Below are 25,124 nucleotides of genomic sequence, written 5' to 3'. Positions count from 1 at the left end.
TCCATAATTGATAGGCCCTCTTCTTAATCCTAATTTCTTTCAGAGTCTCCCAGTTCAGCCAGACTGGCCCTCTTCAACTTCATGCAGTTTTCACAAGTCCATTTCTCAAGCCAGTCAAGGTCCCTTGGGATGGCATCCCTTCCCTCCAGCCTGCTGACTTCACTATGCAGTTTTGGATTGCCTTCACCCAGGTGAAGATCTTAAAAGCCTTTTTCTTCTAGTTTGGGGAAACACTCTAGTTTGGCCCAGCACCATTTATAGATATTCACAGCACCCCTTTGAGGCCCAATTTAGCAAAGCTCCAGCGCCCTACAGAGGGGCAGCATTGGTTATTGTCAAGTATAAATGCCTTTTTTATGTTGCTGCAAAAACCCAACAGCAGTAAAGAGCTATGGAGAGAAAAATCTCTCCCTCTCCACTGAGAAGTATTTGAGAAACAGAAAAAGTAGATTACTAGCTATCAGGCTTTTGATGCTTTTGCCTTTCAAGTAGATAATTTAGGCCTTCCTGCACTCTGCAGCTGTGTTGTAACATCTTCATTGCACACTCAACTTCTGAAGTTGCTCTTATGAATAGAACAGAGAAGAGAAAAGAGTCACTGATAAATTACTGGAGAGAGGAGTCAAATATTTATGAGTAAACACACACAGAAGTTCTCGGAGAGATTTTCCAGACACCAAAGTTTGTGTCTAAACACTTCATGGAGTTATCAACAGAGATAACCCTAAACTGGGCTGCAGAGCCCCAGCACACCTTCATCTCCTGGACAGACAGTGTCTAGGGTTGGTCTGGGTGTCAATGTTAGCAGAGGCAATGCTGCCACTCTGCAGGGCGCTGGAGCTTTGCTAAATTGGGCCTCAAAGGGGTGCTGTGAATATCTACAAATGGTGCTGGGCCAAACTAGAGTGTTTCCCCAAACTAGAGGAAAAAGGCTTTAAAGATCTTCACCTGGGTGAAGGCAATCCAAAACTGCGTAGTGAAGTCAGCAGGCTGGAGGGAAGGGATGCCATCCCAAGGGACCTTGACTGGCTTGAGAAATGGACTTGTGAAAACTGCATGAAGTTGAAGAGGGCCATGTGCAAGGTTCTGTATCTGGGTCAAGGAAATCCCATGCACGAACACAGGTTGGGAGGAGACAGGATTGCAGACAGCCCTGAGAAGGACTTGGGGGGTGTTGGTGGACCAGAAACTCAACATGAGCCATCAGTGCGTGCTTGCAGCTCCGAAAGCAAAGTGGGCCCTGACCTGCACCAGAAGAAGCATTTGACAGTGGGTCAGGGAGATGATTCTCCCCCTGTATTCTGCTCTTTGAGACCCCACCTGGTGTGCTGTGTCCAGTCTGGAGTTCCCAACATAATAAGGACATAGAGCTCCTGGAATGTGTCCAGAGGAGAGCCACAAAAATGATCAGAGGGCTGGAGCACCTCCCCCATGAAGACTGGGTGAGGAAGTCGGGGTTGTTCAGCCTGGAGAAGAGGAGGCTCCAGGGTGACCTTACAGTGACTTTCCAGTATCTGAAGTGGCCCTACAAGAAATCTGGGGTAGGGCTTTTTACATGGGTGTGTAGCAATAGGACAAGGGGAAAAGGCTTAAAGCGTGAAGAGGGAAGATTTAGGTTAGACATTAGGTAGAAATTCTTTCCTGTGAGGATGGTGAGACACTGGCACAGGTTGCCCAGCAAAATTGTGGCTGTCCCTTCCCTGGAAATATTCAAGGCCAGGTTGGATGGGGCCTTGAGCAGCCTTGTCTAGTGGGAGGTGTCCCTGACCATGCAGGGAGATTGGAACTGGATGATTTCTAAAGTCCCTTCCAACCCAAACTATTCTAATGTTGTGATATGATAGGATATGATACGATATATGATATATATGAGGAGATGGTGATCCCAATGAGGCCACAGAATCACTGCCTCCATCATCCGACTTAATACCACTGCACAGAGAGTTGCTGCAGTGACTCAGAACAGGGCTGATCATGGATGCAACATGAACAGCAGAGAAGCTCCATCACTGTAGCTCTTTCTTCTAACAAATTTGATCTAATTAAAAATGCTACTTGGCAAAGCAACCAGAAGAGTGAGTGTGGTGTGATGAGCAGGGCCCTATTTTCTGGTCCTGAAGGTCTGATCCTTCCAGGGGATCACAGACTGACACTGGGGAAGTCAAGGCAGTGCTCTGCACTCCTGGTGCTCCCTGTAATTAAATCTTTGGCTCCTCAGAGCAGAGGCTGCCCATGTACAGCTTTGAGCAATGAGTTTTTGATCTTGTTTGAGGTCCCTTGGCACTGTGTTGATACTATTACATTAATCATATTACGTGATTTATTGCCACATCACCAGGACAGTTTTTAAGACGAATGACAGGGTCACAAAATGGAAGGGATTGGAAGGGACCTCTGGAGATTGTCTAGTTCAAAACCCACAAAGAATTACCCTGAGAGGGGTAGATCTGAGGATGGGATTAGTTTTGACTTCTAGTCCAGATTTCTGTTCAAATTTGAGCTTAGCATTTATTCCATCAACTGATATAAAACCCTTGCTTGCACAGGTCAGCTGTCAATGAACTAAGACTTGTAGCAGTTCTTTTTAGGTTACTCTATTGCTGTTTTTTATTTTGGCTCAGGCTGTAGCAGAGCCAAAAGGTTCAAAAAGAGGCTGCCTAACAAATGCACTATAAACCACTGTTCATAAGCAAATGGTTTTCTCCCAGAGGTTTGAAGCCGAGGATGAACAGGCTGCTCAGCCATGACAGAGGTGTTGCAGAGAGGACCCATTTGGCAGCTCTTGGCACACAAGAGAAGAGGTATCACTGTCCCTGATTTAAGTAGACACATGCAGCTGAACCTCAAATCATCATTTACCTTGTCATCTAAGATAGCATCTCTGCTAGGAGAGCAGGGACATTGAACACCCATCCCCCTGTCAGCCCAGAGACCACATGCACCCCCTAACACAGCAAGCCCAGAAACGCCTGACCAAGAGTGCAGGATTAGCTGCTGTCCATCAGCCAGGGACTCTCTTGAAACTGGGATGATTTTGAGAAGTTGCTCAACACAGTAGACTCTGGGCGGGGGTATTGGAAAAGCCTCCCTGGGTCACCCTCACATGTGCCTTGGTCATTTCATGTTGGATTGCTGCAGCAGTTTGACAAAGCCCATTTGTGGAAGTGAAAGCTCAGAGGAAAGCAAACCATGTAAATAAATGGGTTCTGAGAGCTTAGCCTTGCCTTGTGTGTGAAGCCTTTTTCTTGTGCTGACAGCAAGATGGCACATGAATGTGAAGGGGCAGGTAACACCTCTCCCTCCCCATTCCAGGTCCAGAACTAAAAGCACTCCCTTGTTTGCTGCACCCTCTGTCTCCTACATTCCTGTCCTTCTCTCACACAGTTCCTGAAGCCTTTTGCTTTTCATGTTTCATGATCTCAGTTCAAGCCATGATTTAGATACTGCATGATTGACTCCTGTTTGCTGCTCAGGAAAACAAAGCCAAAATAAGCTTTGTTGCAGTTTCCCAGTAGTAACAGCACATGCTCCTTTTGGGTCTCTCCTCTGCTTGCAAGATACAAATCCAGACATCCCCAACATCCAAAGAGCATATTGTGAGGCTGGGGTCTGTCCTATATAGAAAACATGAAAAAAAGGGAAGAGAGTAAGGGACTTACTGTGCTGTATGGTAGATCTGGGACTTCTGTTGGGGATTTCATACACAATTCAACTTTACAGAAAGGACCTCATCTCTTCTCACCACCAGAATATCAAGTTAGGATCTGAACTCCAGATGATCCTTCTTTCTTAATGGGGAGACCAGAAATTAGAATAGAAATGTGTGTTTTGATTACCCCCAGCTAAGTGGAATATTTATGAATTAATGTCATTGTATGATTATTAACTCTCCGCTGGGAATGGCTTCTTGGAAGAGTATGTTTAATAATCCATACTGTTTTGACATTTCAGTGGCTGCACCAATAAAAGTTGTCTGTCCATATTCAAAGGTAACAAGTGCATTGCTCAGTTCATTGAAAGCTGTTCCAGTGTGCAGCCCAATAGACTTGCAGATATGCAGGGGTAGAGATGTCACACCCTTACTAGCTCATTATCTCATTAAACAAAAATATAAAGTTTCCTCTTATTGCTGGTGTGCTGTATACAGGTTACAGTTTATCCCTGAAGTTTGCAATTGAGAAATCACATTAAACATTATTAGATTAGTGTCATGGTCCATTTAAGCTCTTTCAGAATATTAAGTTAACTTGTTCTGATGTTGCCATACACACTCAAGGTACAAGGGTTACTTTTGAGTATTCCTGAAATGTAGAATCATGTTTCCAGAAAGTAATCAATCAATGTCTGGTTTAGAAACGTGCTGCTTCTTGTGATGAATAGCAGAAAGTGCTTTAAGTGTCAGCCCTAACCTGGCATGCAGTGAACCAACTCTCGTCTAATCTAGTGAGCAAAACCCATCACAGAATGAGATGCATGAAACCCCAAGGAGCTTAATTGTACTTTGTATCTGGATGTTGGCAGGGACACTACTGTGTGTCCTCGATCCACACTGTTTTGCCTAATCTCTGCTCCTCTCTGCCAATCCTCTTGTCCCCGTTCCTGTGTTTCTCTCTGGAGATCCCATGGGGGAAAATTCGAAGTCTTGGGGAAAGACAAATCTGTCTTACGATGCATTCTGAATCAGCTGCTGTGCTTCCATTCTAGTCCCTACTACCTTATCATTTAATACAAGTGGGTATATACAGTTGACTGATGGAAGACCTAACAGGTCTAATTTGCATAAATATGTCTTTTTCTCTGGATGCTGGAACACTGTGAGTTTGGTTGGCTGCTGTGATTTTTTTTCCAGTTTTCACAGCTGCCCTCTGTGCATCTCAGAATGTTTTCTTGTTTGGAGAAGAGCTTTGTGATCCAGTGGAAGTATATTGAGAGATAGATACCATATGTATTGAAACTTATTGTGGAGGCTAGATGATTAATCTTTAATGTCAGAGAACACTTCAAAATGTCCCTATTTTCTCCAGTCTTACTGCATGTTCTTTGCAATGATTTATTAGAAGATGTTTGTCTATGGCTTGCTCCAGAGGCTCTACTTTGTGAAAACTTAATTTTGATATGAGTTCGAATGTAACTCATTTTGTATGGCTCTACTCAATCACCGTGGCTAACAAGGCATCAACTGGAAGAAGACAGCTGTGAAAGAATATTTCTGTGCAAAGCAGATGGAAAACACTAGTGTGTAGGAAGGCTGAGTGGTTTTGGAAATACTCTAAGCTCCAAGCACTGCATGCTGCTTTGTTGTGGGATTTTTAAGGTTGGTCTTGCTGGGCTTTTTGTTTGTTTGTTTGTTTTTGTTGTTGTTGTTGTTTGGTGGTTTTTATTTGTTTGCTTGGTTTTTTGTTTGGTTTGGGGTTTGTTGGTTGGTTGGTTGGTTGGTGGTTTTTATTTGTTTGGGTTTTTTGTTTGGTTTGGGGTTTTTTGTTTGGTTGTTTGGTTGTTTTTATAAGCTGGCCATGATTATTTTGATGCATCCCAAGATGTGGTTGGCTTTTTGGGCTGCAAGTAAACCTTGCTGGTTCATGTTTATCTTCTCATTATTAGCCACCTTCAAGTCCTTCTCCTCAGGGCCGTTCTCAATTCATTCAACACCCAACTTGCAATTGCGCTTGGGATTGCCTCAACCTAGAAGCAGGACCTTGCACTTAGTTTTATTGAACTTCATGAGGTTTGCATGGGCCCCACCACTCCAGCTTGTCAATGTGCCTCTGGGCGGCCTCCCTTGCCCCCATCATATCAACAGCACCACACAACTTGGTGTCATCAGCAAACCTGCTGAGGGTGAACTCAGTTCCACTGGCTGTGTCTCTGACAAAGATGTTAAAGAGCACTGATCCCAGTACCAATCCTTGATTGACTAAATTCATCACTGGTCTCAATTTGGTCATTGAGCTGTTTGTTGACCACTACTCTTTGATGCTTCTAGAGGGCTTAATGTAACATGACAGAATCTGAAAATGGAAACTGCATCAAGTATTGTCCCAGTAGTGTAAATGTGGAAACAGTGGCAGCCACTGTGGGAAATTAATCCTAAAATGTGACAGGAAGAGTTTTAATGGAATTACCCTGTGTTATGGCAGTGTCCAGAAGGTGCTGAGACAGGGGAAACTCATTCAGGGGAGTTAATAGAGGAGAGGAGTTTCATAGAAAACTGAAGGCTGGCACAGTGACTTCTGCTAGATACAGAAATTCCTGCCAGACCTTATTAGTATATACTTGACAATCTATCAGGTTAGGCATCTTCCTTCATTGTCATTCTGTGTGCAGTGAATTGCTTTGAAATCTGCTTTAAGGTACAAGCAAAGTGAACATGCAGCAAAGTGCAGAGCTGGAGCTTTACCTCGTCAGCTATTCCACAGGAGGCACCCCTGGGATTGAGGGGTCTGTGGTAAACATGAGGTGATTCACATTCCCATGAAAATCTCCCTAGGAATGTAAAGACTCAGAACCAGACTGGAAATATTTTACTTCTCCTGCATACTTCTGGTAACCAGAGCATGCTCTGCAGAACTGCAGAGATGGCTCTCAGCCTTCTCAGCCCCTGGAAAGAATTATGCAAAGGCTTCTTGCCTACTTGACCACCATCAAGATACACCACTAGACTTGCATGCTCCTGCCTTAGGATGCACCCCCAGTACTTTGAGGGAGCTTAGTCCCACCAGAAGTGTTCAGCAGTGACCAAAGCTGGGTCTGCAGATGACACCTGCTTGAACCAAGAGAGAGGATGTGCTTCTTGGACCAGGTCAGTTCTGCTTCTGTGCATCCCCACAGCTCTTGGCATCTGGAGAATGTAGGAACAGCAGAGCACACCAGGCACTTGATGGCAGCACTGAGCAGTTTTGATGCAGACACCCTACTGGATGTACTGGGTTGTACTCTTCAGCGCCATTTCTAGTGATGTACCCGTATCTGTATTTATTCTTCGTGTCTATATTGTTATACAGGTATTCAAAAGTGTGATCTAAATGAAGTTTCTCTAGAAGGGTAACTTGGCCACAACTGACACGTCGTGAACGGCACACAGCAGTGGCCAGCCTTCCACAGCACCAGCAAACATGAATACAGATGGCAATTTAATGCAAAAGTTCTTAGGGATCCCTGCAAAACAAAAGGCAGAGCTCTCCAAGAATCAGCAAATGCCCCATCCTGGTGGAAAGGTGGGGTGAGGGACAATTCATGAATACTGCTGGTGGCTCCTTTTCCCTGCAGTACTGTATCTACTCTATTTTTGCCCAAACATATGACGAAGTCCTTTTGCCCTGGCAGATGTGATGCTGCTCTTTTGGATGAGCAGTCTCTCCACAGTGAAGTAGAGCAAGTGCAAAAAAATAACCCACTTAACCTCACTGAAATAATTTTGATAGCAGTGAGGCAGTGGAAAATCAATTCCTCCTCCCCACCTCCTTTTTTCTCCCCACAGCTGTTAAATGGAACATTGATTCTGAATGAACCAAAGGAGAAAGAATAGTTTGAAGATTATAGAGTTGTGGTCTGATGAGACTGACTTCACAATGGGATCAACTGCTGTTGTTACCACCAACCCTGAGAGAGGCTGAGAAAAGGCTAGCTGAGAGGCCATGCTTCTGCCTAAATAATAAAGGAAGTGGTGAGACATGGAGTTTTCCAAAAGACAGGAGGTTCAAACCTGTCCTCAGATTTCTCCTATGTCTGTAGCAATAGCTTTCTTTTTAGAGGAACAGTTAGCAACCATCTTTGGAAGATGATCAGGCAAGTTAACAAAAAAAAGCTCAAAACAACCGAGCCCAAGCACAAAAACCTCAGGCCATGATTTTATTTTTTGCCAGCAACAGACATTTGCCTCTTGTCAGCCAGATATGCAAAAAGACAAACAAAAAAACCCAAACCCAAATTCCATTTATGAGATTGCTCAACTGAGACAGGAGGGGCTGCTAATTAAGTGTTTGATGCCCTGGACTACAGGCTTGGGAAGGAAGTGTTCCACTTTACCGATTAAATTGAAAATCATATAATAATAGAATGGCAGAGGTTGGTAGGGACATTAGGAGACCATAAAGTCCAACCCCCTGCCAAAGCAAGATTACCTAGGGCAGGTCACAAAGAAATGCATCCAGACAGGTCTTGAAAGTCTCTAGAGAAGGAGACTCCACAATCTCTCTGGGCAGCCTGTACCAGTGATCTGTCACCTGCACGGTAAAGGTTTTCCTCATCTTGAGGTGGAACTTCCCATGCTCCAGTTTATGTCCTTTGCCCCTTGCCCAATCACAAGTCACCACTGAAAAGAGACTGTCCCTTTCTTCTGACACCCATTCTTCAGATATTTACAACAAACATTAGTGAGACTGCCCCTCAGTCTTCTCTTCTACGAACTAAAACAGCCCCAGGTCTCTCAGCCTTTCCTCACATAACATATGTTCCAGTCCCCGAATCATCTTTGCAGCACTAAAATAAACATTTCCTTTAAAAAATAATCATTATCCTTTTTAGTTTGGTACCTTCTTGTTTCTGCTGACACATAAAGAGTCTTGAGATAAAAAACAGCAATACTGTTCCTGAGAACCCTGGTTTTCCTAGATGCTCCTTTACCCTGCTATGCCCTACCTCTTCAAGACCATCTTATCCCCTTTCTACAGCTGCAATGACCTCACCCTTAGAGCCAGCACATTTCAGATACTGCCTCTGGAAACGGGTGGTTGGCTTTGGCCAGCAGCTTGGTGCTCTGTTGCAGATGGCCCCGTGTCAGTAGAGTCAGACAGAGAGAGCAGAGACACATCATAATGTGGTCTGGTTTAGGATGAAATTTCAAAGAAATGGTAAAGGGCATCTCCAGGGTGGAATATGATTCTCTAAGTATAGTGCATAAAATAAAAGGGGGACACCTCTGTTCATTTCCCTGTTCATCCAACAGGGAACTGATCAGAGGCAATGTATTTAATTAGTGTGACCAGCGGACCAGACTGCAAAGGATGACTTTCCTAGCTAAAAAGCTCCAAAAGCTGTTGCAGCACATGGTTACCATATGGTCTTTAAGTGTGATGTTTTCTGTTTAACTTTTCATGGAAAGCATCTGTACTTTACTCTTAACAGGGTAGTTAGGAAGCTATGGGTATTCCTGATTAACAATTTGATTTTCCCTTGCAGTCACAAAGTAATTTCATCTTGCTTCATCTATCACTGGTCACAGACCAGGACATTTTACTTTAGGGTTTGTGAAAAATAGACATTTTTACAAAAAGAGACATTTCTGACTTAAGAAAAATGTCTGCTAAAATAATGAGCAAGAGGTCCAATGCGAAATATATTTCAAATGTGGTTCACCACAAAAACTCTAGTTAACTGAATTAGGAAAACTAAAATATTTTCTTTTATGCCAGGTAGAGCAGATTGTATTAAAACTCCTCTTCAGCTTGTCTGGAGCGAGCACATTTTAGTTCCAGCAGCCTCTCAACAGTGTCTGCAATTGTACGCTCCCCATGCACCTTGTTATCTCGGGTGCGGATGTTAACTGTTCCACTTGCCTTCTCCTTTTCACCAACAACTAGAAAAAAACAAGAAAATGAACTTAACATTTAGCAAGCTCTTTTTTCCCCCCACTCATTTAAAACTCAGGCCGTGCTAAACACAAATTCTAAAAAGCTTACCAACCAACACATCAAATCTTTCTCTGCCCTCCTCCCAGCTCCCCCTCAGAGCTGCTAACAGTCACCAGCCATACTTAATATCAATTAATAGGTTTTAGTATGTTATGAACAGCAAGTTAGCAAAATACGAGTGAAAAGAAAACTTAACTCCATCTTGACTTGCTTATTATTAGAGAGTACCATGAAGTCAAAAAGAGAAATAAACATGGAATGCTCCATAGGCAAAGATTAGAAAGACATGGAATGCTCCATAGGCAAAGATTAGAAAGACAACTAGTTTGTAAACAAACAATAGCTATTTCTTTCCTTTACAGAGACAGCAGACAGTTCACTGGAAAACCCCAGAGCTATTTTACTTAAATGTTATAATACAGATACCAACATAATACATGTATGTCTCATTACTAAAATAAATTTTATATAAAATACTTGAAGACTGCTACATGAGATTACATTTCTCTCATAGCAGATCTACATTCAGTGTGACAACTCTCTGAACATAAAACTGGTAATTATTTTTTTTCCTGACAGGCTAATGAGGTGTTTGTGATCCTGAACATAAAACAGGGTTGAGTCTTACCTGTATCATATACTTAAAAGTTTTAAAGCACAGAAGAACTTCATTCTGGGCAGAGTTTCTCTGTTAAATCTCCTACTCTAATGAATCCCAGTTTTAGGGCCAATGCTACAGCCTCGATTTACACGACTAACAGGGAGCTTCAAATCACATACTGCAGGGTCAGTTTCTAAGTGTCCCTGCATCTCACCCTTGTGGAACAGTCTCCTGTGCATACAGGAGCTCAGAAGAGCACCATAGCTGAATATAGTGAAAAAAACGGTACTTCTGTCGCTTTGAAGCAAAACCAAAAATTATTAGGGGGGTGTGTGGAAAAATCATTTAACAATCTGACTGAAAAGGGAAAAAGATTTCATGCATGTATCTACATTGCTGATGAAGACATAAAAGACTTTTTCCTAAAGTAGCAGTTGTGCCTTGGGGTACCATGACCTCCTTCCAGTGACAAGTATACAAGCCTGGAATGCCTATCATGCAGGCAGGAGAGGCCTTCTGTAATAGAGAATATTAAGAGCAAAGTGACCCAAAACACTGGCTAGCGTTCTCTGCCTTGCTCAAAAGAAGAAGCACCAAATCCTATAAGCTATGCAATAAACTCAGTCAGGGTAAGGTAATAAATCCACTATTCATTACCCAGAATGAAATTGTACTGTGCAAGCTGAGCATTTCTGATCTTCTTGTTCAGGGTGCACCCAGGATCTACATCAACATCTGCCATTAATCCAGCATTGTGGAAGTGCTGCCTGACCTAGAAGAAAAAGTATATAACCTGTCACTATGGGATATTCATGACAGTGAGCTAATTATGACATGTAGATTTAAGCCAGTTCTGCTTATCTAACCCATAAACAAAGGCATCATCATCTGCTCTGGTATGGGAGACAAGCCCAGTTCAAGAAATGAAAACAAGTCTGTTATCATGCAAGTACATACACAGTAAATAACTAAGTAGTCATGTGAATATCTAATGTTTTGGGCTAAACCACAGTGATTTGGTATTGTGAAAGCAGAAGGATGATGGACCTTTCTGATTAGAAAATGCTTTTTCTTTTTGCAAACTATTTTATGTATAACTGCATGAAAGAAATACAGGAGAAGGTTGAATGGATGCTGCATATGCACAGACCTTTACTCATCTTTCTTACTGTTGCATATTTGCATGGGCGACTAGAATCTGAAGGATAAGACAGCTCTTAAGCTGGAGAAAAAAGCTAAATTTTTTAAAAATATAATCTTCTCAAGGATTAGCATTTGTTGCTTAGATACCCCAAATCTACGTCAGGTCCTCTTTAAGATACATCTACAACTTCAGCAGCTACTTCTCATTGCAATGTAAGAATGATACAATATAATATGTAAACACATAAAATTTATCTGTGATAAATACAACTGACCAGTAATAATCAAACATCTCAACTAAATACAATATACTGGATAAAAAGCCCCCAAGCCCTGTTACCTTTTGAGCATACTCATCACATGTTGGTCCCACTGGTACCACCATTACCTGCTGTGGGGACAGCCAGAGTGGCCTTCAATAAACAAACAAAACAAGTTTATATAGCTTTTTATATTTTTTAGCATGAAAAATCCTAGCAGATAAGGCTAAAATCTACATAAGGGATTCATAAAGCCAGAGGCTAGGATTGGGTTCAGAGGTAATGATAGGCTGATACTTACTACAATTTACCTCCCAAAAAAGAACTGAGTGTCCAAAAAAACTGCAGTGTGGACAAAAACTTGTGTTTCAAGATGTGTTTTACAACAGACAACAAATCATAATTAGTTGCTGAGCTTTTTACTAACTAGTCATGGGAAAACATTTATTTTTGATATCAACTATTATAAGGCAACAAGGTAAAGGACTAGGTAAACGACTCATTGCAAGGCAGCCAGCTGCAGAGGTGGGGCTAACAAGCTGTATGCTGCAGCTGAATGAGTGGTACTATGTATATCTAGAATTATTGAGTACCTAAGGAAAATGGTTCAGAAGGAATCACTCTCTGGTGCTGTGCAACCTCTGTAGCAAGCAAGTGGAACAAAGCCTCTTGATTCCTGCATGCCTGGGGCTAGTTTCTCTTCTACATAAGGTGTTTGCCCTAAAATGGAATAATAAATCTACTTTTCAACATTACCATTTGCCTCCATAGTTTTCAGTTAGAATGGCAATCATTCTCTCCACAGATCCCAGGATAGCACGGTGAATGATAACTGGTCTTGTCTTATCATTACCATCATGGCTGTGAAGAAAGGTAGTTATTTTTTAAAGCTGGGGGTTTTTCCTTGTAAATTCATGCCTGTAAGTAACAGGAATATCAGGTTATCTAGCAACTCAAACCACCAGTCTCAGTACTTACCTGACAAAGGTGAGGTTAAATCTGACTGGCAGCTGGAAGTCAAGCTGGATTGTGGCACACTGGTGGTAGCGGCCAATGGCATCTTTAATCTGAATGTCAATCTTAGAAACAAAAAAACCCAAACTTTTATTACCTTTTAAGATACAAGCATCCCCCTCTGAAAGCAAACTAATTGTTTTAAGATGGAAGGTTTCATTCAGTGCAGACAAACTCTGTGGTTTTAGTAGATTCACTTCAGTGGTTTGCAGCTTCTGATGCGAAACTATTGAGTGAATTCAGCAACTTGCAAGTGCAACATCAGAACATGTATTGCCAGCAGTGAGAATTCTTTAACCTTACAGTGAAAAATAATTATTTACAACTGTCTTTAATTTCAAATCCCCCACTTACAGAGTAGGAAAATAAGATATTCAAATAGTTTCAAGGTATCCCAGATGTAAAGCTTAACTTAAGAAGACAATTTTAACTAATTTCCATTAAAACAAGTGAAAAATGCTACGTTTGCTCACCTCACTTTAGCTAGAATGTATTAGGAGCAAGTACAAGGTTAATTAAGGTTAACAAAGGTTCCTACAGATATCTGCCTTCTTTCAAATCATCTGAGGAAATTACTAAACATAATTTGTATTTCATATTAATTTCATATGAATTATTAGCTGCTATAATACATTTCACCAACAACCCATAAAATGAAATAGATTCAATAAGCATAGAAAGAGAGAAATCCACATCAGTTCACTAGATGACTGAATGAAGACATAAATATTGTGTAGGCTTATTAGGGAAATATTTACAAGTAATTTAGTAAGGCTCTATGTCCATATCTTCAAAGATATCAGAAAACTTCTAGAAAGCCCTACTTAGCCTGTGCAAACTGGAGGCAGCTTTAAAAAAAACCCAACAAAACTACAAAACCAACAACAGGGTCTTTTTCAAAATACAAAAACTCACCAGCAGTTCAATGTAGCTACAAAAACGTGCCATTAAATTATCATTCCTCAAAAATCTGTTTTACCAGTAAGTTTATTTTGGGTTTTTTAATGATTTACGATTAATTTACAATTCACAATTTTTTCTGATGCAGTAATTGCTGCAGTAATACAGATCTTACAGTGCCACCTTCTGTTCATGTCTCCCACTAAACCAATCATCTCTTTTTAAGCAGCAGTCTAACACTTTATCTATGTAAATAGGATTTAAGGCTGAAATGAGTGTGAAAGCTATGTGAAAACCAGGGTCATACAGTATTTTAGGTGTGTAAGAGTTTCTATATCTAGAAAAAAACAAAATTTCAGCCCTATAATATCATAAAATGGTATTAGATAACTACATTAAAAAACCCCTCTTCTTCTTAACCCTGGTTTTTAACAATCTCAGCTTTTAACACATTGTTATGTTTAAAAACAGTTTTGTATTCTTCAGCTAAACCTAAACAACACCAAGGCTTTACAATTGCATACTGACAATGAAAAAGTTAGTTAGTTTGTTACACTGGAAGGGAACATGCAAGACAGTAAGTGAAAAATAAGTTGTCTTTACAGAGAAGATGATGTATAGAACCCAAGAACATCACCATACTATTTTCTCCTCCTTGCTCCCAGTCAGATATGAAAAACGTATGTTACATATTAACAACATTTTGGTGTCCATCTGTATTTGTTTAATTAACTTAGAGCAGAAGATTAAGTAGCTGGAAGCTTTGCCTTAGGTATCTGATTTTGAAGTAATCTGACAAAGATTCTGCACAAATGTCCAAAGCTTGGCTTTTTGAGGAAAGTGACATTCAGCATCGCTTTTTAAACACATGAGGACTTTAACATTTTTTCTGCTCATCTGCTACACTGCAAAGAACAGTACTTGCATGTCAAATGCAAATACAGTCTTGGCAATCCTACTGCTGAGAGTACAGTAATATCAATGGAAAGTAGGGAATTGTGTAACTTCTGTCTGCCTCATCCAGAAAGAATTAAAAGCCTAACCGAGCTAGGAGTTAGCAACATACTAACCTTAGGTCCATAGAAAGCTCCATCACCAGGGTTTAACTCCCACTTCTCACCGAAGTCATTGAGGCTGTTTTCCAGTTGCTAGAGATAAGACACATACACTCAGTGTTTCCTAATCATTTGCTCTCTTCCCATGTTATAGCATCAGGCCAACCTGCTTCTAAGGATCACTGACACGACTGACTCACTTATTTTCTGAAAAAGGAAAGCTCTGGAAGTGCCCCAGCTAGAAATAAAAATTAGTCCATACTTAAAAAAAAAAAAAGTCAATGCATTCCTTTTGGAAGAGGCCAAAAAAGAAGCTTTGGGTAAGATGAAAAAAAATTTATGCTAGATTAGAAGTCTGTAGAATACTAAGAGTGGGCCGACCCTGATACACCTTATGCCTGTTCCTGTTCTGTTTTCCCCTCAGCACTGTACCTGTAGGGGCTCACTCCATTCCTTTAATCATGAAAGCAACTTGGATTTTAAAAGATGGCATTAAGTCTTATTACAGGGGCTGCCAGAATTATTTCTCTTCTCTATTTTTAAAATATTTTAAATCATAAAAAAAAAAATACAAGGACAGTAGAGGCTATTTGATTCTGACGTGGAGGCTGTTCCTGTATGGATAGGGGTGATTTACAGCAGCAAGACTGAACTGAATACAGTTATTAAAGTTATATTGTTCATGACCAGCTGTCACTATACTTCCCAGAAGGCATGATGTTCTTATAGGATGTCCACCTGCAGCCTTGCTTTCCTATAAGAAGTTAATAAAACTAACGTTTACCTTTTCGGCTTGATTCCACACTTCAATATCTCCCAGGTACTTTTCAGGACGAGTGGAGAGATTCAGTTTAAAGGTAAATCCAAAGACATCATACACGGTACGCAAGAACTGCAGACAACTCTTTATCTCCTCTTCAATCTTGAAGAGAATAGAAATACAGCCTCAAGTATGGAAAAATCAGTTAATGTCATTTTTTCTTCTACACTTCATTTAACAGCAGCCCATACCTGCTCCATAGCACAGAAAATGTGAGCATCGTCCTGCTGGAAACGACGCACTCGAGTTAGCCCTGTAAGAGCTCCTGAGAGCTCATTGCGATGCAGAACACCAAAATCAGCCATCCGAAGAGGCAGCTCACGCCATGATCTTGGACGATGATCAAACATAAGGCTGAAAGAAAAGTTTGTTACTTTTCATCCAGCTCACCCAGAATCAAAATTCTGAAAAGAACAGCCAACGACAAGTAGCAAATACCCAGGAAGATGCCAATTATGCCAATGATGACATCTGCACACAATCATGCTTCTAATCTACTTTTGTCAGGAAAACAAATGCAGATGTTCTTACAGCTGGTAGGCTTGCCCCACCTCACAGACAGAAGATAATACAGCTCCTAAAACTGAATGCCTAAATTGCCACAAAACTGGCAATATCTCAATATCTGCGCTGGATATCCTGGTTTTGTAGGACTGAGGTAAGCTTCAGGTCTAAAATATAGCCACTGTAATGATGGGGAAAAAAATCACATTTCTCATTGTCTCTAAAACAAAGAGAGCACACAGACAACAAGACTCATAATTATATCACCCTTGATACCACAACACATTTGGATACCTAAAGACAGCAATCTTTACAATTAAGCAGTTAAAAGAAGAAGGATTTAAAAAAAACAAACCAAAACAAAACAAAGCACAGCACAGCATTGTGCTTGGCAAAGTGGATCTGCTATGCATTTACCAGTGTCCTGGGCAGTTCATTGGCTTCAGAGCAAAGATTTCTTTCTCCACTTCAAAGGAAAACATGTTGTCACTATAATGCTGCCAGTGTCCTGATGTCATCCATAGTTTGCTGTTGAAAACATTTGGTGTGACAACCTCCTGAAATCCACGTTTTCGATACTCACTCTGAAACAACAGACCCAGTGCATAAAGTAATTAGAAAAGCAAAAAAAATTAATGGTACTCTGCCTTCAGTCTGCAGCCATAAAAAAATACACAAATGCTGCTCTACAGAAGTCCATGACCCAAGAAGAGGAAAGAGAAAAAACCAAGTTGGACATGCCAAGATACACCCCTCACACCAGCAACACCTTTCCCCTAAACAATTCCTCTAAAGTAAGCAAGAACAAGTTTCCTCCCTGCAAGCAAAGAAGCAGTTTCTGTACACTGCCTAATAAGACAGACTTTAAATATTACAACAGGAAGAGCAGGACTTCCTTTTTTCCCCCTGCATCTAACTGCATAACAACTAGTTCCATGAGGCCAGATTTAATAAATTTATTAAAACAAACCAGTATTAATCAGTCGAACAGCTGCAGTGTGAGCTTAGCTGTACTATTAAATGTAAAAAAATTAATTTTTTAAAGCATCATTACCTCTGCTTTAAATGTAGGTATAAAGTTTTAATAAAAACATCTCAGCAGGGACTGTGAGAACATCAATTCAAAGAAACCAGGCTTCTTCAGGCTTGCAGAATGAAGAAATTTAACTTGAATTGAAGGTGGTCAGTACTGTTACATGTAGCATGCTGTTACATATTTTTCTAAAATTAATCAGTTTCTCCTAGAAGATTTCCAAAATAAATTTCTTACCCGGATGAAATCAATTAATGTGTTATAAATGTAAGCTCCTTTTGGCAAGAAAAAACAGCTGCCAGGGCTGAGCTCATGAAAGAAGAACAGTTCTTGCTCCTGCAGAAAAAAATATTTGAAAAACTTGCAATTTGTACATCACGTTTTTCCCTGAACATTCACAAATAAACTACTACTGACTGGGCATCACTCAAAGTTTTTTGTTGATGTTAGTTTTGGATACTTTTTTCAAAAGAAAAGCAGTACCACTAGATAAGATGCATTCTCATTAGTATTTATGTCTCTATCAGTACTTCCAGAGGAAGATTGTTCAGTTTCCTTCATTACTGATGCTCCCAAACCTGTTTATATCTACCTCCTAACTGTGCCCCCAAGCTCCCTTTGTAAACTGACAAGCAATGTGTTGTTCTGTTTCTGCAGATTTCTAATTAACTGGTTTTCTATGTAAGTGCATCTGCATTTTCTAGTAGTTTCTAAAAAACGAAGCTGCGGTGGAATGTGTGAGCTGTAGTTGGCTCATCTGACAAACTGTACACTTGCTTGAGGACTGCATACAGTGAATTCTTCTGTATATTTTCTGTAGGTCCTACCAGTAGATCTAACCGTGTGCAGGACTACCAATTATCTGAAAAGGTTTCCAGCTAAAAAACCAAAAATCAGCCAACAAAAAAACCATTTAAACGTATTATGGATTCTGAAATCACACACAGGAACCTGTGAGTGAACAGGCTATGGGGTACAGGAATGAGCACTGCCTGCAAAGTGAAGTGTTCATGTTTTGCAAGTGTTCTGTTGGAACTGACCTATGAAATAAGCGTGTCACTGTGTTTAAAACAGTAAAAAGTCCTAAAGAGAAGTTGTATTCTTTAGGACTTTCGATGCTCTTGAAGACTTTGCTGCTTCACTGAAAATCCTGGCAGTAGCAACAAGTATATACTATCTTTGACATCCTTCCAGTTAAGCACACAGTGCTTGTGAAATTCATTACCAGAAAAACTGTCTCACCCTCCCAATTTTTCTGTGATCTCTGCTTTTAGCCTCTTCCTGGAATTTTTCCCATTCCTTCAGCATTTTTGCATCTGGGAAAGATATTCCATAGATCCGCTGGAGGGATTCCATATCAGCCTTGCCTTCCCAATAGGTAGAAGAATTCTGCATGCAAAAAAGAAACAAAACATTGAAGAAACAGTGGAGCCTCCACATTTTATTACTACTGCCTGCTATGAAAAGGCATGGACTTATTAATAAATCATTATATTTAACATAGAACAAGTAAGGCATAAGTTTTGATTTTAAATTTAGAGCAGCTATTAAAAAAATTTAGAAAGGTGAACATAATATGCAAAAATCCCTTTAAGGTCTTGTCTTTCTTTAGGCCTATTTGCTCCCTTTGTAGCCACCTTATTCCACACATCAGCTAAGCAAAACTGATAAACCAATAAAACTGATAACAGTTCAACCAAGCCTTAATCCACACTCAAATTCCTACCTGTGCTGGAAGTGCAGGCCCATGACACTTGGTTTGGTTTCACATCACTTGAGTAGCATTCTAGCACACAACACTTTCTCAACTGGTTACACTGGCCAAGGTACCCATTTCATGGTACATTCTTGGATAAGCCACCACTATTACCCAAAGACAGCAACACTGTTTCAGTGAGAACATCTGTCTAAGGCAGTTTCAGCACTTACCTTATGAATTTTTATGGTCTTTATCTTGCCAGTATGTCTGACATGAGGCCCTCTGCACAAATCTATCAAGGGACCACACCTAGGAATAGGAAAACATTCATTTGGTATATTACATCCTAGAAAGGCACATTCAGTGATACTATGATGCATGTGCAATTACCTGTACACTGTTGTAGTTGGAGTGTTGACCTTCTCATTCAGGATGCGACACTTGAATTTATTATACTAAGAAGAAAAGTGGTAGATGTATGTTAACTCCTTGTTAAGCAAGAGAACTGGCCAGCAATTTAAATTGTTTGCAAACCTGATGCTCTGCTGAATCAGAAGAGTACTATAAAGAGACAGAAGATAGACTGTGCCAGTAGTGGAGTAGCTGCCATTCTTAGAGGTTTTGAAGGCCCAACTGGACCAAGTGTCATTGGCCCCATGCCCCCTGCAGGAGATTGGACTGGAGGCCTAACAAGATACCTTCCAACCTGAATTCTTCCAGCTATGGTTCTTCTGATGTCCTAACAGTGACAACTGAGTAATATCTGTCTCAGAAATGCCAGAAATGTATTTGCAGCTAGGTACTAAAGGGAAAGATGGGGCAGAATCTGGTTGGAGGTGTGTGACTAGTGGAGTCCCTCAGGGGTCGGTACTGGGACCGGTGTTGTTCAATATCTTCATCAACGACTTGGATGAGGGTATAGAATGTACCCTCAGCAAGTTTGCTGATGACACTAAGCTGGGAGGAGTGGCTGACACACCAGAAGGCTGTGCTGCCATTCAGAGAGACTTAGACAGGCTGGAGAGTTGGGCAGAGAGAAACATGATGAAATTCAACAAGGGGAAGTGTAGAGTTTTGCATTTGGGGAAGAACAACACGATGTCCCAGTATAGGTTGGGGGCTGACCTGCTGGAGAGCAGTGTAGGTGAAAGAGACCTGGGGGTCCTGGTAGACAAGAGGATGACCATGAGCCAGCAATGTGCCCTTGTGGCCAAGAAGGCCAATGGCATCCTGGGCATCCTGGGGTGCATTAGAAAGGGTGTGGTTAGTAGGTCAAGAGAGGTTCTCTATTCTGCATTGGTGAGAGCGCACCTGGAGTATTGTGTCCAGTTCTGGGCCCCTCAGTTCAAGAAGGACAGGGAAGTGCTTGAAAGAGTCCAGCACAGAGCTACTAAGATGATTAAGGGAGTGGAACATCTCCCTTATGAGGAAAGGCTGAGGGAGCTGGGTCTCTTTAGTTTGGAGAAAAGGAGACTGAGGGGTGACCTCGTCAATGTTTTCAAATACGTAAGGGGTGAGTGTCAGGGAGATGGAGTTAGGCTTTTCTCAGTGGTGACCAGTGATAGGACAAGGGGTAATGGGTGTAAATTGGAGCATAGGAGGTTCAAGTTGAATAGTCGAAAAAATTTTTTTACTGTAAGGGTGACAGAGCCCTGGAACAGGCTGCCCAGGGGGGTCGTGGAGTCTCCTTCACTGGAGACATTCAAAACCCGCCTGGACACGTTCCTATGTGAAGTGCTCTAGGTGGCCCTGCTCTGGCAGGGGGGGTTGGACTAGATGATCTTTCGAGGTCCCTTCCAACCCCAAGGATTCTATGATTCTATAGTGCTGCTTGAACTTCTGACGAAGTCCTTGTTCTATAAAAAGGTTTTATGAAGCTTTCTGAATGCATCATAATGATCTGAATGCCATTAAAAGTGTAACTGCAGCATTTTGCTAACTGCCAATAAAATAAGGGGATATAAGAATGTATCACCTTAAATAACTGATTTGATAGACCTTCCTCCACCTCTCAAAGACCATGTGGCTGAAGTTAGAAATACATAAAGAACAAATGCATGAGGATAGAACTGACCTTCTAAAACAGCGTACCTTAAACATTTCAAGGAGTGTTTCTTTCTTAACTTCCAGCCTTTCGAAGGCTTGTTTTTCCTTCATAATCTTTTTGCATAACGTTTCCAAAGCAAAGAAGTCATTACTTGATACACCCCTAAAATAAATACAAACACACAAAAGTGAATCATTCTTTCTTTCACTTGCAATTTCTGATCTAGTTGCAATGTGCTACCTTGTGGGTGGGACGCACTACAAAGAACAAGGCAATCTGCAGTAGTGTAGATGATTTTGGGAACAAGTAGGTAACAAAAATTTTGCAGTGGTTGCCATCCCCCCCACTCCTTAAAAAGAAAATTATTTTTTTCTTAAAAATACAAAACCTACCCTTCCTCAAGGAACATGTCATAATAAAATCCATTTTCTATTGGTGGGCCATAACACAAACAGCCACCATAGATTCGCTCCATAGCTTCACCCATTATGTGAGCACTTGAATGCCAGTATACCTGAAGCAAGTGAAAAAAGAAGGAATCACTTTGAATATACACAAAACATTTCTGAGTATTTTATTTAAAACCTTTTCTGAAATGCCTGCTTCTAAAAATACTTGATGCAGAACTCACAGCAGAGCAGACTGCAGAAGAGAATTGATGTGCACCTCATTATTCTCATCCTGCACCAGTATTTCCAAAAGATAACACTGCAGTATTGTTTACAGCCTGGCAGCAAGTAATTCTGATTTTCAGCTACTGCTGAAAAGCCCCATCTATTGTCCAGAAGTCAAGAAACTAATTCAGAAATTTTTCTTCTATGAACTTAAATCAATCCACTCTGCACAAAGACCAAAAGGTGCACTTTCAACATAAGGCTGGGGTCCCTAATCCAGACTTTTGACAAATTAAAACCAAACCTATAGAACTTCAGTCTGCTTTTATTTGCACAGACCAGAAAATATAAATTTCACAGAAGCCAGTAAGTATAAATGCAAGAACAGTTTGAGTGACAACTTCTGGTCCCAAATGATTTTTTTAGAGTATTTACAAATCTACTGGATATCCACATTCATCTGAAGGACTAGCCAGAATAAACTGCATGAACTTTGCATGTTCAACAAAAAAGAGCAACCTACTGAGAACATATATGATTAAATAAAGACAGTACTTTAGTAGTTTGTATTGTTTTCAGAGAGTGCTGAAGAGGTCACTTCAAAAGACAGACTTCCCACTTACATGATGGTTACAAATATAAAATTTTAAGGAGAACAGACATGACATAAACTACAGCAATTGCTAGCAGACTTGTCTACAAATAAAGCACATTATCTGCAGTACTGCAGCTTCCTTTTAAGGAACTACTAGAAAATGCAGATGCACCTACATAGAAAACCAGTTCCTGTCTCATCTTCTGAACACAGTAAAGATGCAAATAACTACTCTTGGCTGAGTTGCATGCAAATTCAAGGGCAAAACAATTCAGGTAGAATATACTCACTGCTTGAGCTTCCTCATGTTCAAACTTAAGCAGCTCCAGCGTACAATCCTCCTCTAAAGGACGGTCTAGATCCCAAACCATCTTGTTCACTTTAGCAATAACGGTGTTGTCAGCCAAGCTCTGGCTACAGAACAAATACACAGTACGTAATTCGATACCTGCACATATAAATTCCCCTAATTTGCCTTCCGTATTGAAGAAAATTTTCAGGACCGCTCAGAGTGGGAACAGTGTCATAAACACATCCCAAATAAATAAGCAGTTTAGCCAGTTTTGAGTATTTAAGAAAATTCTATTTGTAACTCCAAGCTAAGAAGAAAACTGTGCTCTATACTCAATACTCATACACATATTTGATTTCAGAGACAGTCAACTCCAAGTACTAACCTGACTTAAAAATCATACTGCAATGAAAGACAGACTTTATCAAATACAACTTCTGAGGTAGTAACTCTACACTTGTTTCCACTGGCCAAAGAGTCCTTTCCTTGATCCCAAATCACAAAAGCAAAGTACTCCACAGCAAGTTTGAGTAAGCCAGAGATATGCAATGCTCTTTTCGATGAGTATCTTCCATGCAAGTAAAAATGCAGTTAAATGAAAGCAAATCTCACTGCTAACTCTCCCTGAGACCAGCTGAAACATTATCCACCCATCATCTTTCCTAGGTCAATGCAAACCAATTTGCATGTGCTACCATTCAATTTGATATAGTAAATGTATTAGTAAATCAGTTCTTAATGCAAAAACAGTATTTTCAGGGAAAAATATGACAGTAATGTGTGCCAAAATGATCTCAAATATGTTCCCATTTACTTTTAGAAAATATATCTTAATAAGGCAAAAAAATTGCACTTCAGAACTACAACCCTACTGGTTACTTACAGCTTATTACATACCAGATGCCCCAAGAAAAGCTGAGATGCCTAATAGAGAAATTAGGCATTACCCATAGGCTCACAGCCACAACCTGCAGACCCAGAGCTGTCAGAAGTCATTGAATGTATCACAGAATAAAATCATACCTAATTCCACAAGCAATTTGATAAGGAGTAGTCTTCCAGGATTCAGCATCAAGCTGCTTGCCATCAGGTAATGTAACTTTAATGGGTTTACTGTTGTTTGCAGCTTTTTCTGCTAGAAGTGCATCATGTTCAGCTTTAAGTTTATTGTACATCTCTAAACGCTCACTGATAAATGCAGGCCAGGGATTCAGCTATATAGAATGAATGAGTTGAATGAAAAGAATCAATGAGAGGAATCTAATCTCCAGTTATGTCAAGATGCAAACATAATAGATATGTATTTCACAAGCAGCTCTGACTGTATCTATATAAAAGCTATATCTAACAATCATTATTACTACAGATTAATTATATAGTATTACCTACACAGTAACAAGACTTCAACTTCATGAAAGTCATTACCTTGAAATGTACCATTGTGCATCTGATTATTCAACTACACATATGTTAATAAGCTACATGTTTAAAACACCTTGTTAAGTTTTACAAAATAATTTTGATAAGACTGTAGAAGTTCAACATACAAATAGATTTTTGTCATTAGGACAAAAAACTGAGAGAACATCACTACCCTGAGCCACCTGGAGAGGAACTGACTCCAGCCTACACGTCATATAATGACAACAGTGCTACCAGCCTGGGCAGAGTTATTCAGCTATGCTGTTGGCTCAGGATCAGGGCTGGCCACAGTCAGAGGGAACTACGTTTAACCACCACGCAGGGCAACTTAAGACAGGCCTTCCACAGCCTGGTGACCTGCTGCCTATCTCCTGGTGCAAACGGGCATAGCGAAAAGAGCAACTTTTCACAGCTGCTCTCCCATTACCCCAGTCTAATTAGGTATAAAAAAAAAGCAACAAAGTCACTTCATGACAAGTAAAAAATAGTGGGAAAGGTGTCACGCTAGGCAAAATACTTCATAAGGATGAAATGCAGTAGGTACACAAGACAGCAACCACCATCAACCAGGAACTACATCTTTCAACTCCCCTATGGCCCAAGGGCCGCTCACCTCTGTCCTCCCTCCATCGCCGGCCCCTTCCTTCATTTTTTTCTTTGAGCAGTCTCCCCTTTTTTCTTCCCCAGCATTTACCTGAGAAGGAAAAGCACCGTTTCCTCACTCTCCAGCAATCGCTCACACCTCTAGGGCTCTGAACCCCCCTCTCAGCCCCACGGAACAGGGGGACAGAACCCACCCCACACCCGGAAACCCCATCTGAATTCTCTGCTTTTTAACCTTCAGGTACATCCCGCCACCTTTCCTCTTCCCCCAGAGCTAAGAAAGGCCCCTCATGAGGGTGAGGGGGGCAGAGGCCTAGCTCCTCGGTGAAGCCACCACCCGTTCCCCTGACAAGACCGCACCCCCGCCCGGGGAAGAAGGGAATGCGCCACCTCAGGACAACTCCCGACCCATGGTGATAGGGAGGAAAGAGCCGGTGATCAAGTGCTGCCCGCTGCCGCCGCGGTGCCGAACCTACCTGGCTGCCAGCGCCCGCCATGACCGCACGCTGAGCTGCCCGGAGGAACAGGGAAGGGGCGGGAACGGCTCCGCGCAGGCGCCGCCCCGGCAGCCGCAGCTGATGCAACTGAGGGTGGCTACGCCGGCCCGGCTTAAGGCGATACAGGCTGGCCAATGGCGCGGAAGGGCTGGACCGGACCGGGCCGAGTTGGACCGGGCCACCTTGGGGTGTGTGGCCAGGGCGGTGGCGCGGTAGGAGTGGGAGCTGAAGACGGCGGAGGTCTTGACGGCGGGCAGTGGGACTCACGCCTGCACCACTGTCTCCTCTGCGGAGAAACAAAACCACCCTGACGGCAGGAGGATGTGGCGAAGGGGAAGTCGGCCTTTTCTCCCTAGTGACAAGTGATAGTACGGAAGGCAATGGCCTTGAGTTGTG

General features: G+C 41.4%; 1 protein-coding gene across 2 annotated transcripts; it reads right to left on the bottom strand.

The window, feature by feature from the left end:
- Nucleotides 1-7,831: 7,831 nt before the first annotated feature.
- Nucleotides 7,832-24,888, bottom strand: TARS1 (threonyl-tRNA synthetase 1). Of its 2 annotated transcripts, XM_008496449.2 has the most exons (19): nt 24,708-24,888; nt 24,242-24,322; nt 23,230-23,420; nt 22,205-22,328; nt 21,098-21,219; nt 20,750-20,867; nt 19,049-19,113; nt 18,889-18,967; nt 18,202-18,348; nt 17,197-17,295; nt 16,344-16,510; nt 15,614-15,776; nt 15,387-15,524; nt 14,618-14,695; nt 12,612-12,712; nt 12,390-12,494; nt 11,714-11,786; nt 10,888-11,002; nt 7,832-9,574 (listed from the first exon to the last, which is right to left on the bottom strand). In XM_008496449.2, the coding sequence occupies exons 1-19, from the start codon at nt 24,726-24,728 to the stop codon at nt 9,426-9,428; spliced, it is 2,136 nt and encodes a 711-aa protein (XP_008494671.1). In that variant the 5' UTR covers nt 24,729-24,888; the 3' UTR covers nt 7,832-9,425. The 2 variants fall into 2 exon arrangements, with proteins under 2 accessions (XP_008494671.1, XP_030323210.1); XM_030467350.1 differs by lacking the exon at nt 24,242-24,322 and having other exon boundaries at nt 24,708-24,887.
- Between the last annotated feature and the right edge of the window lie 236 nt (nt 24,889-25,124).

This window comes from Calypte anna, chromosome Z, assembly GCF_003957555.1.
Source record: "Calypte anna isolate BGI_N300 chromosome Z, bCalAnn1_v1.p, whole genome shotgun sequence".
NCBI lineage: Eukaryota > Metazoa > Chordata > Aves > Apodiformes > Trochilidae > Calypte > Calypte anna.
Note: the sequence above shows the minus strand (reverse complement) of the source record. Positions and strands in the feature narration are given on the sequence as shown.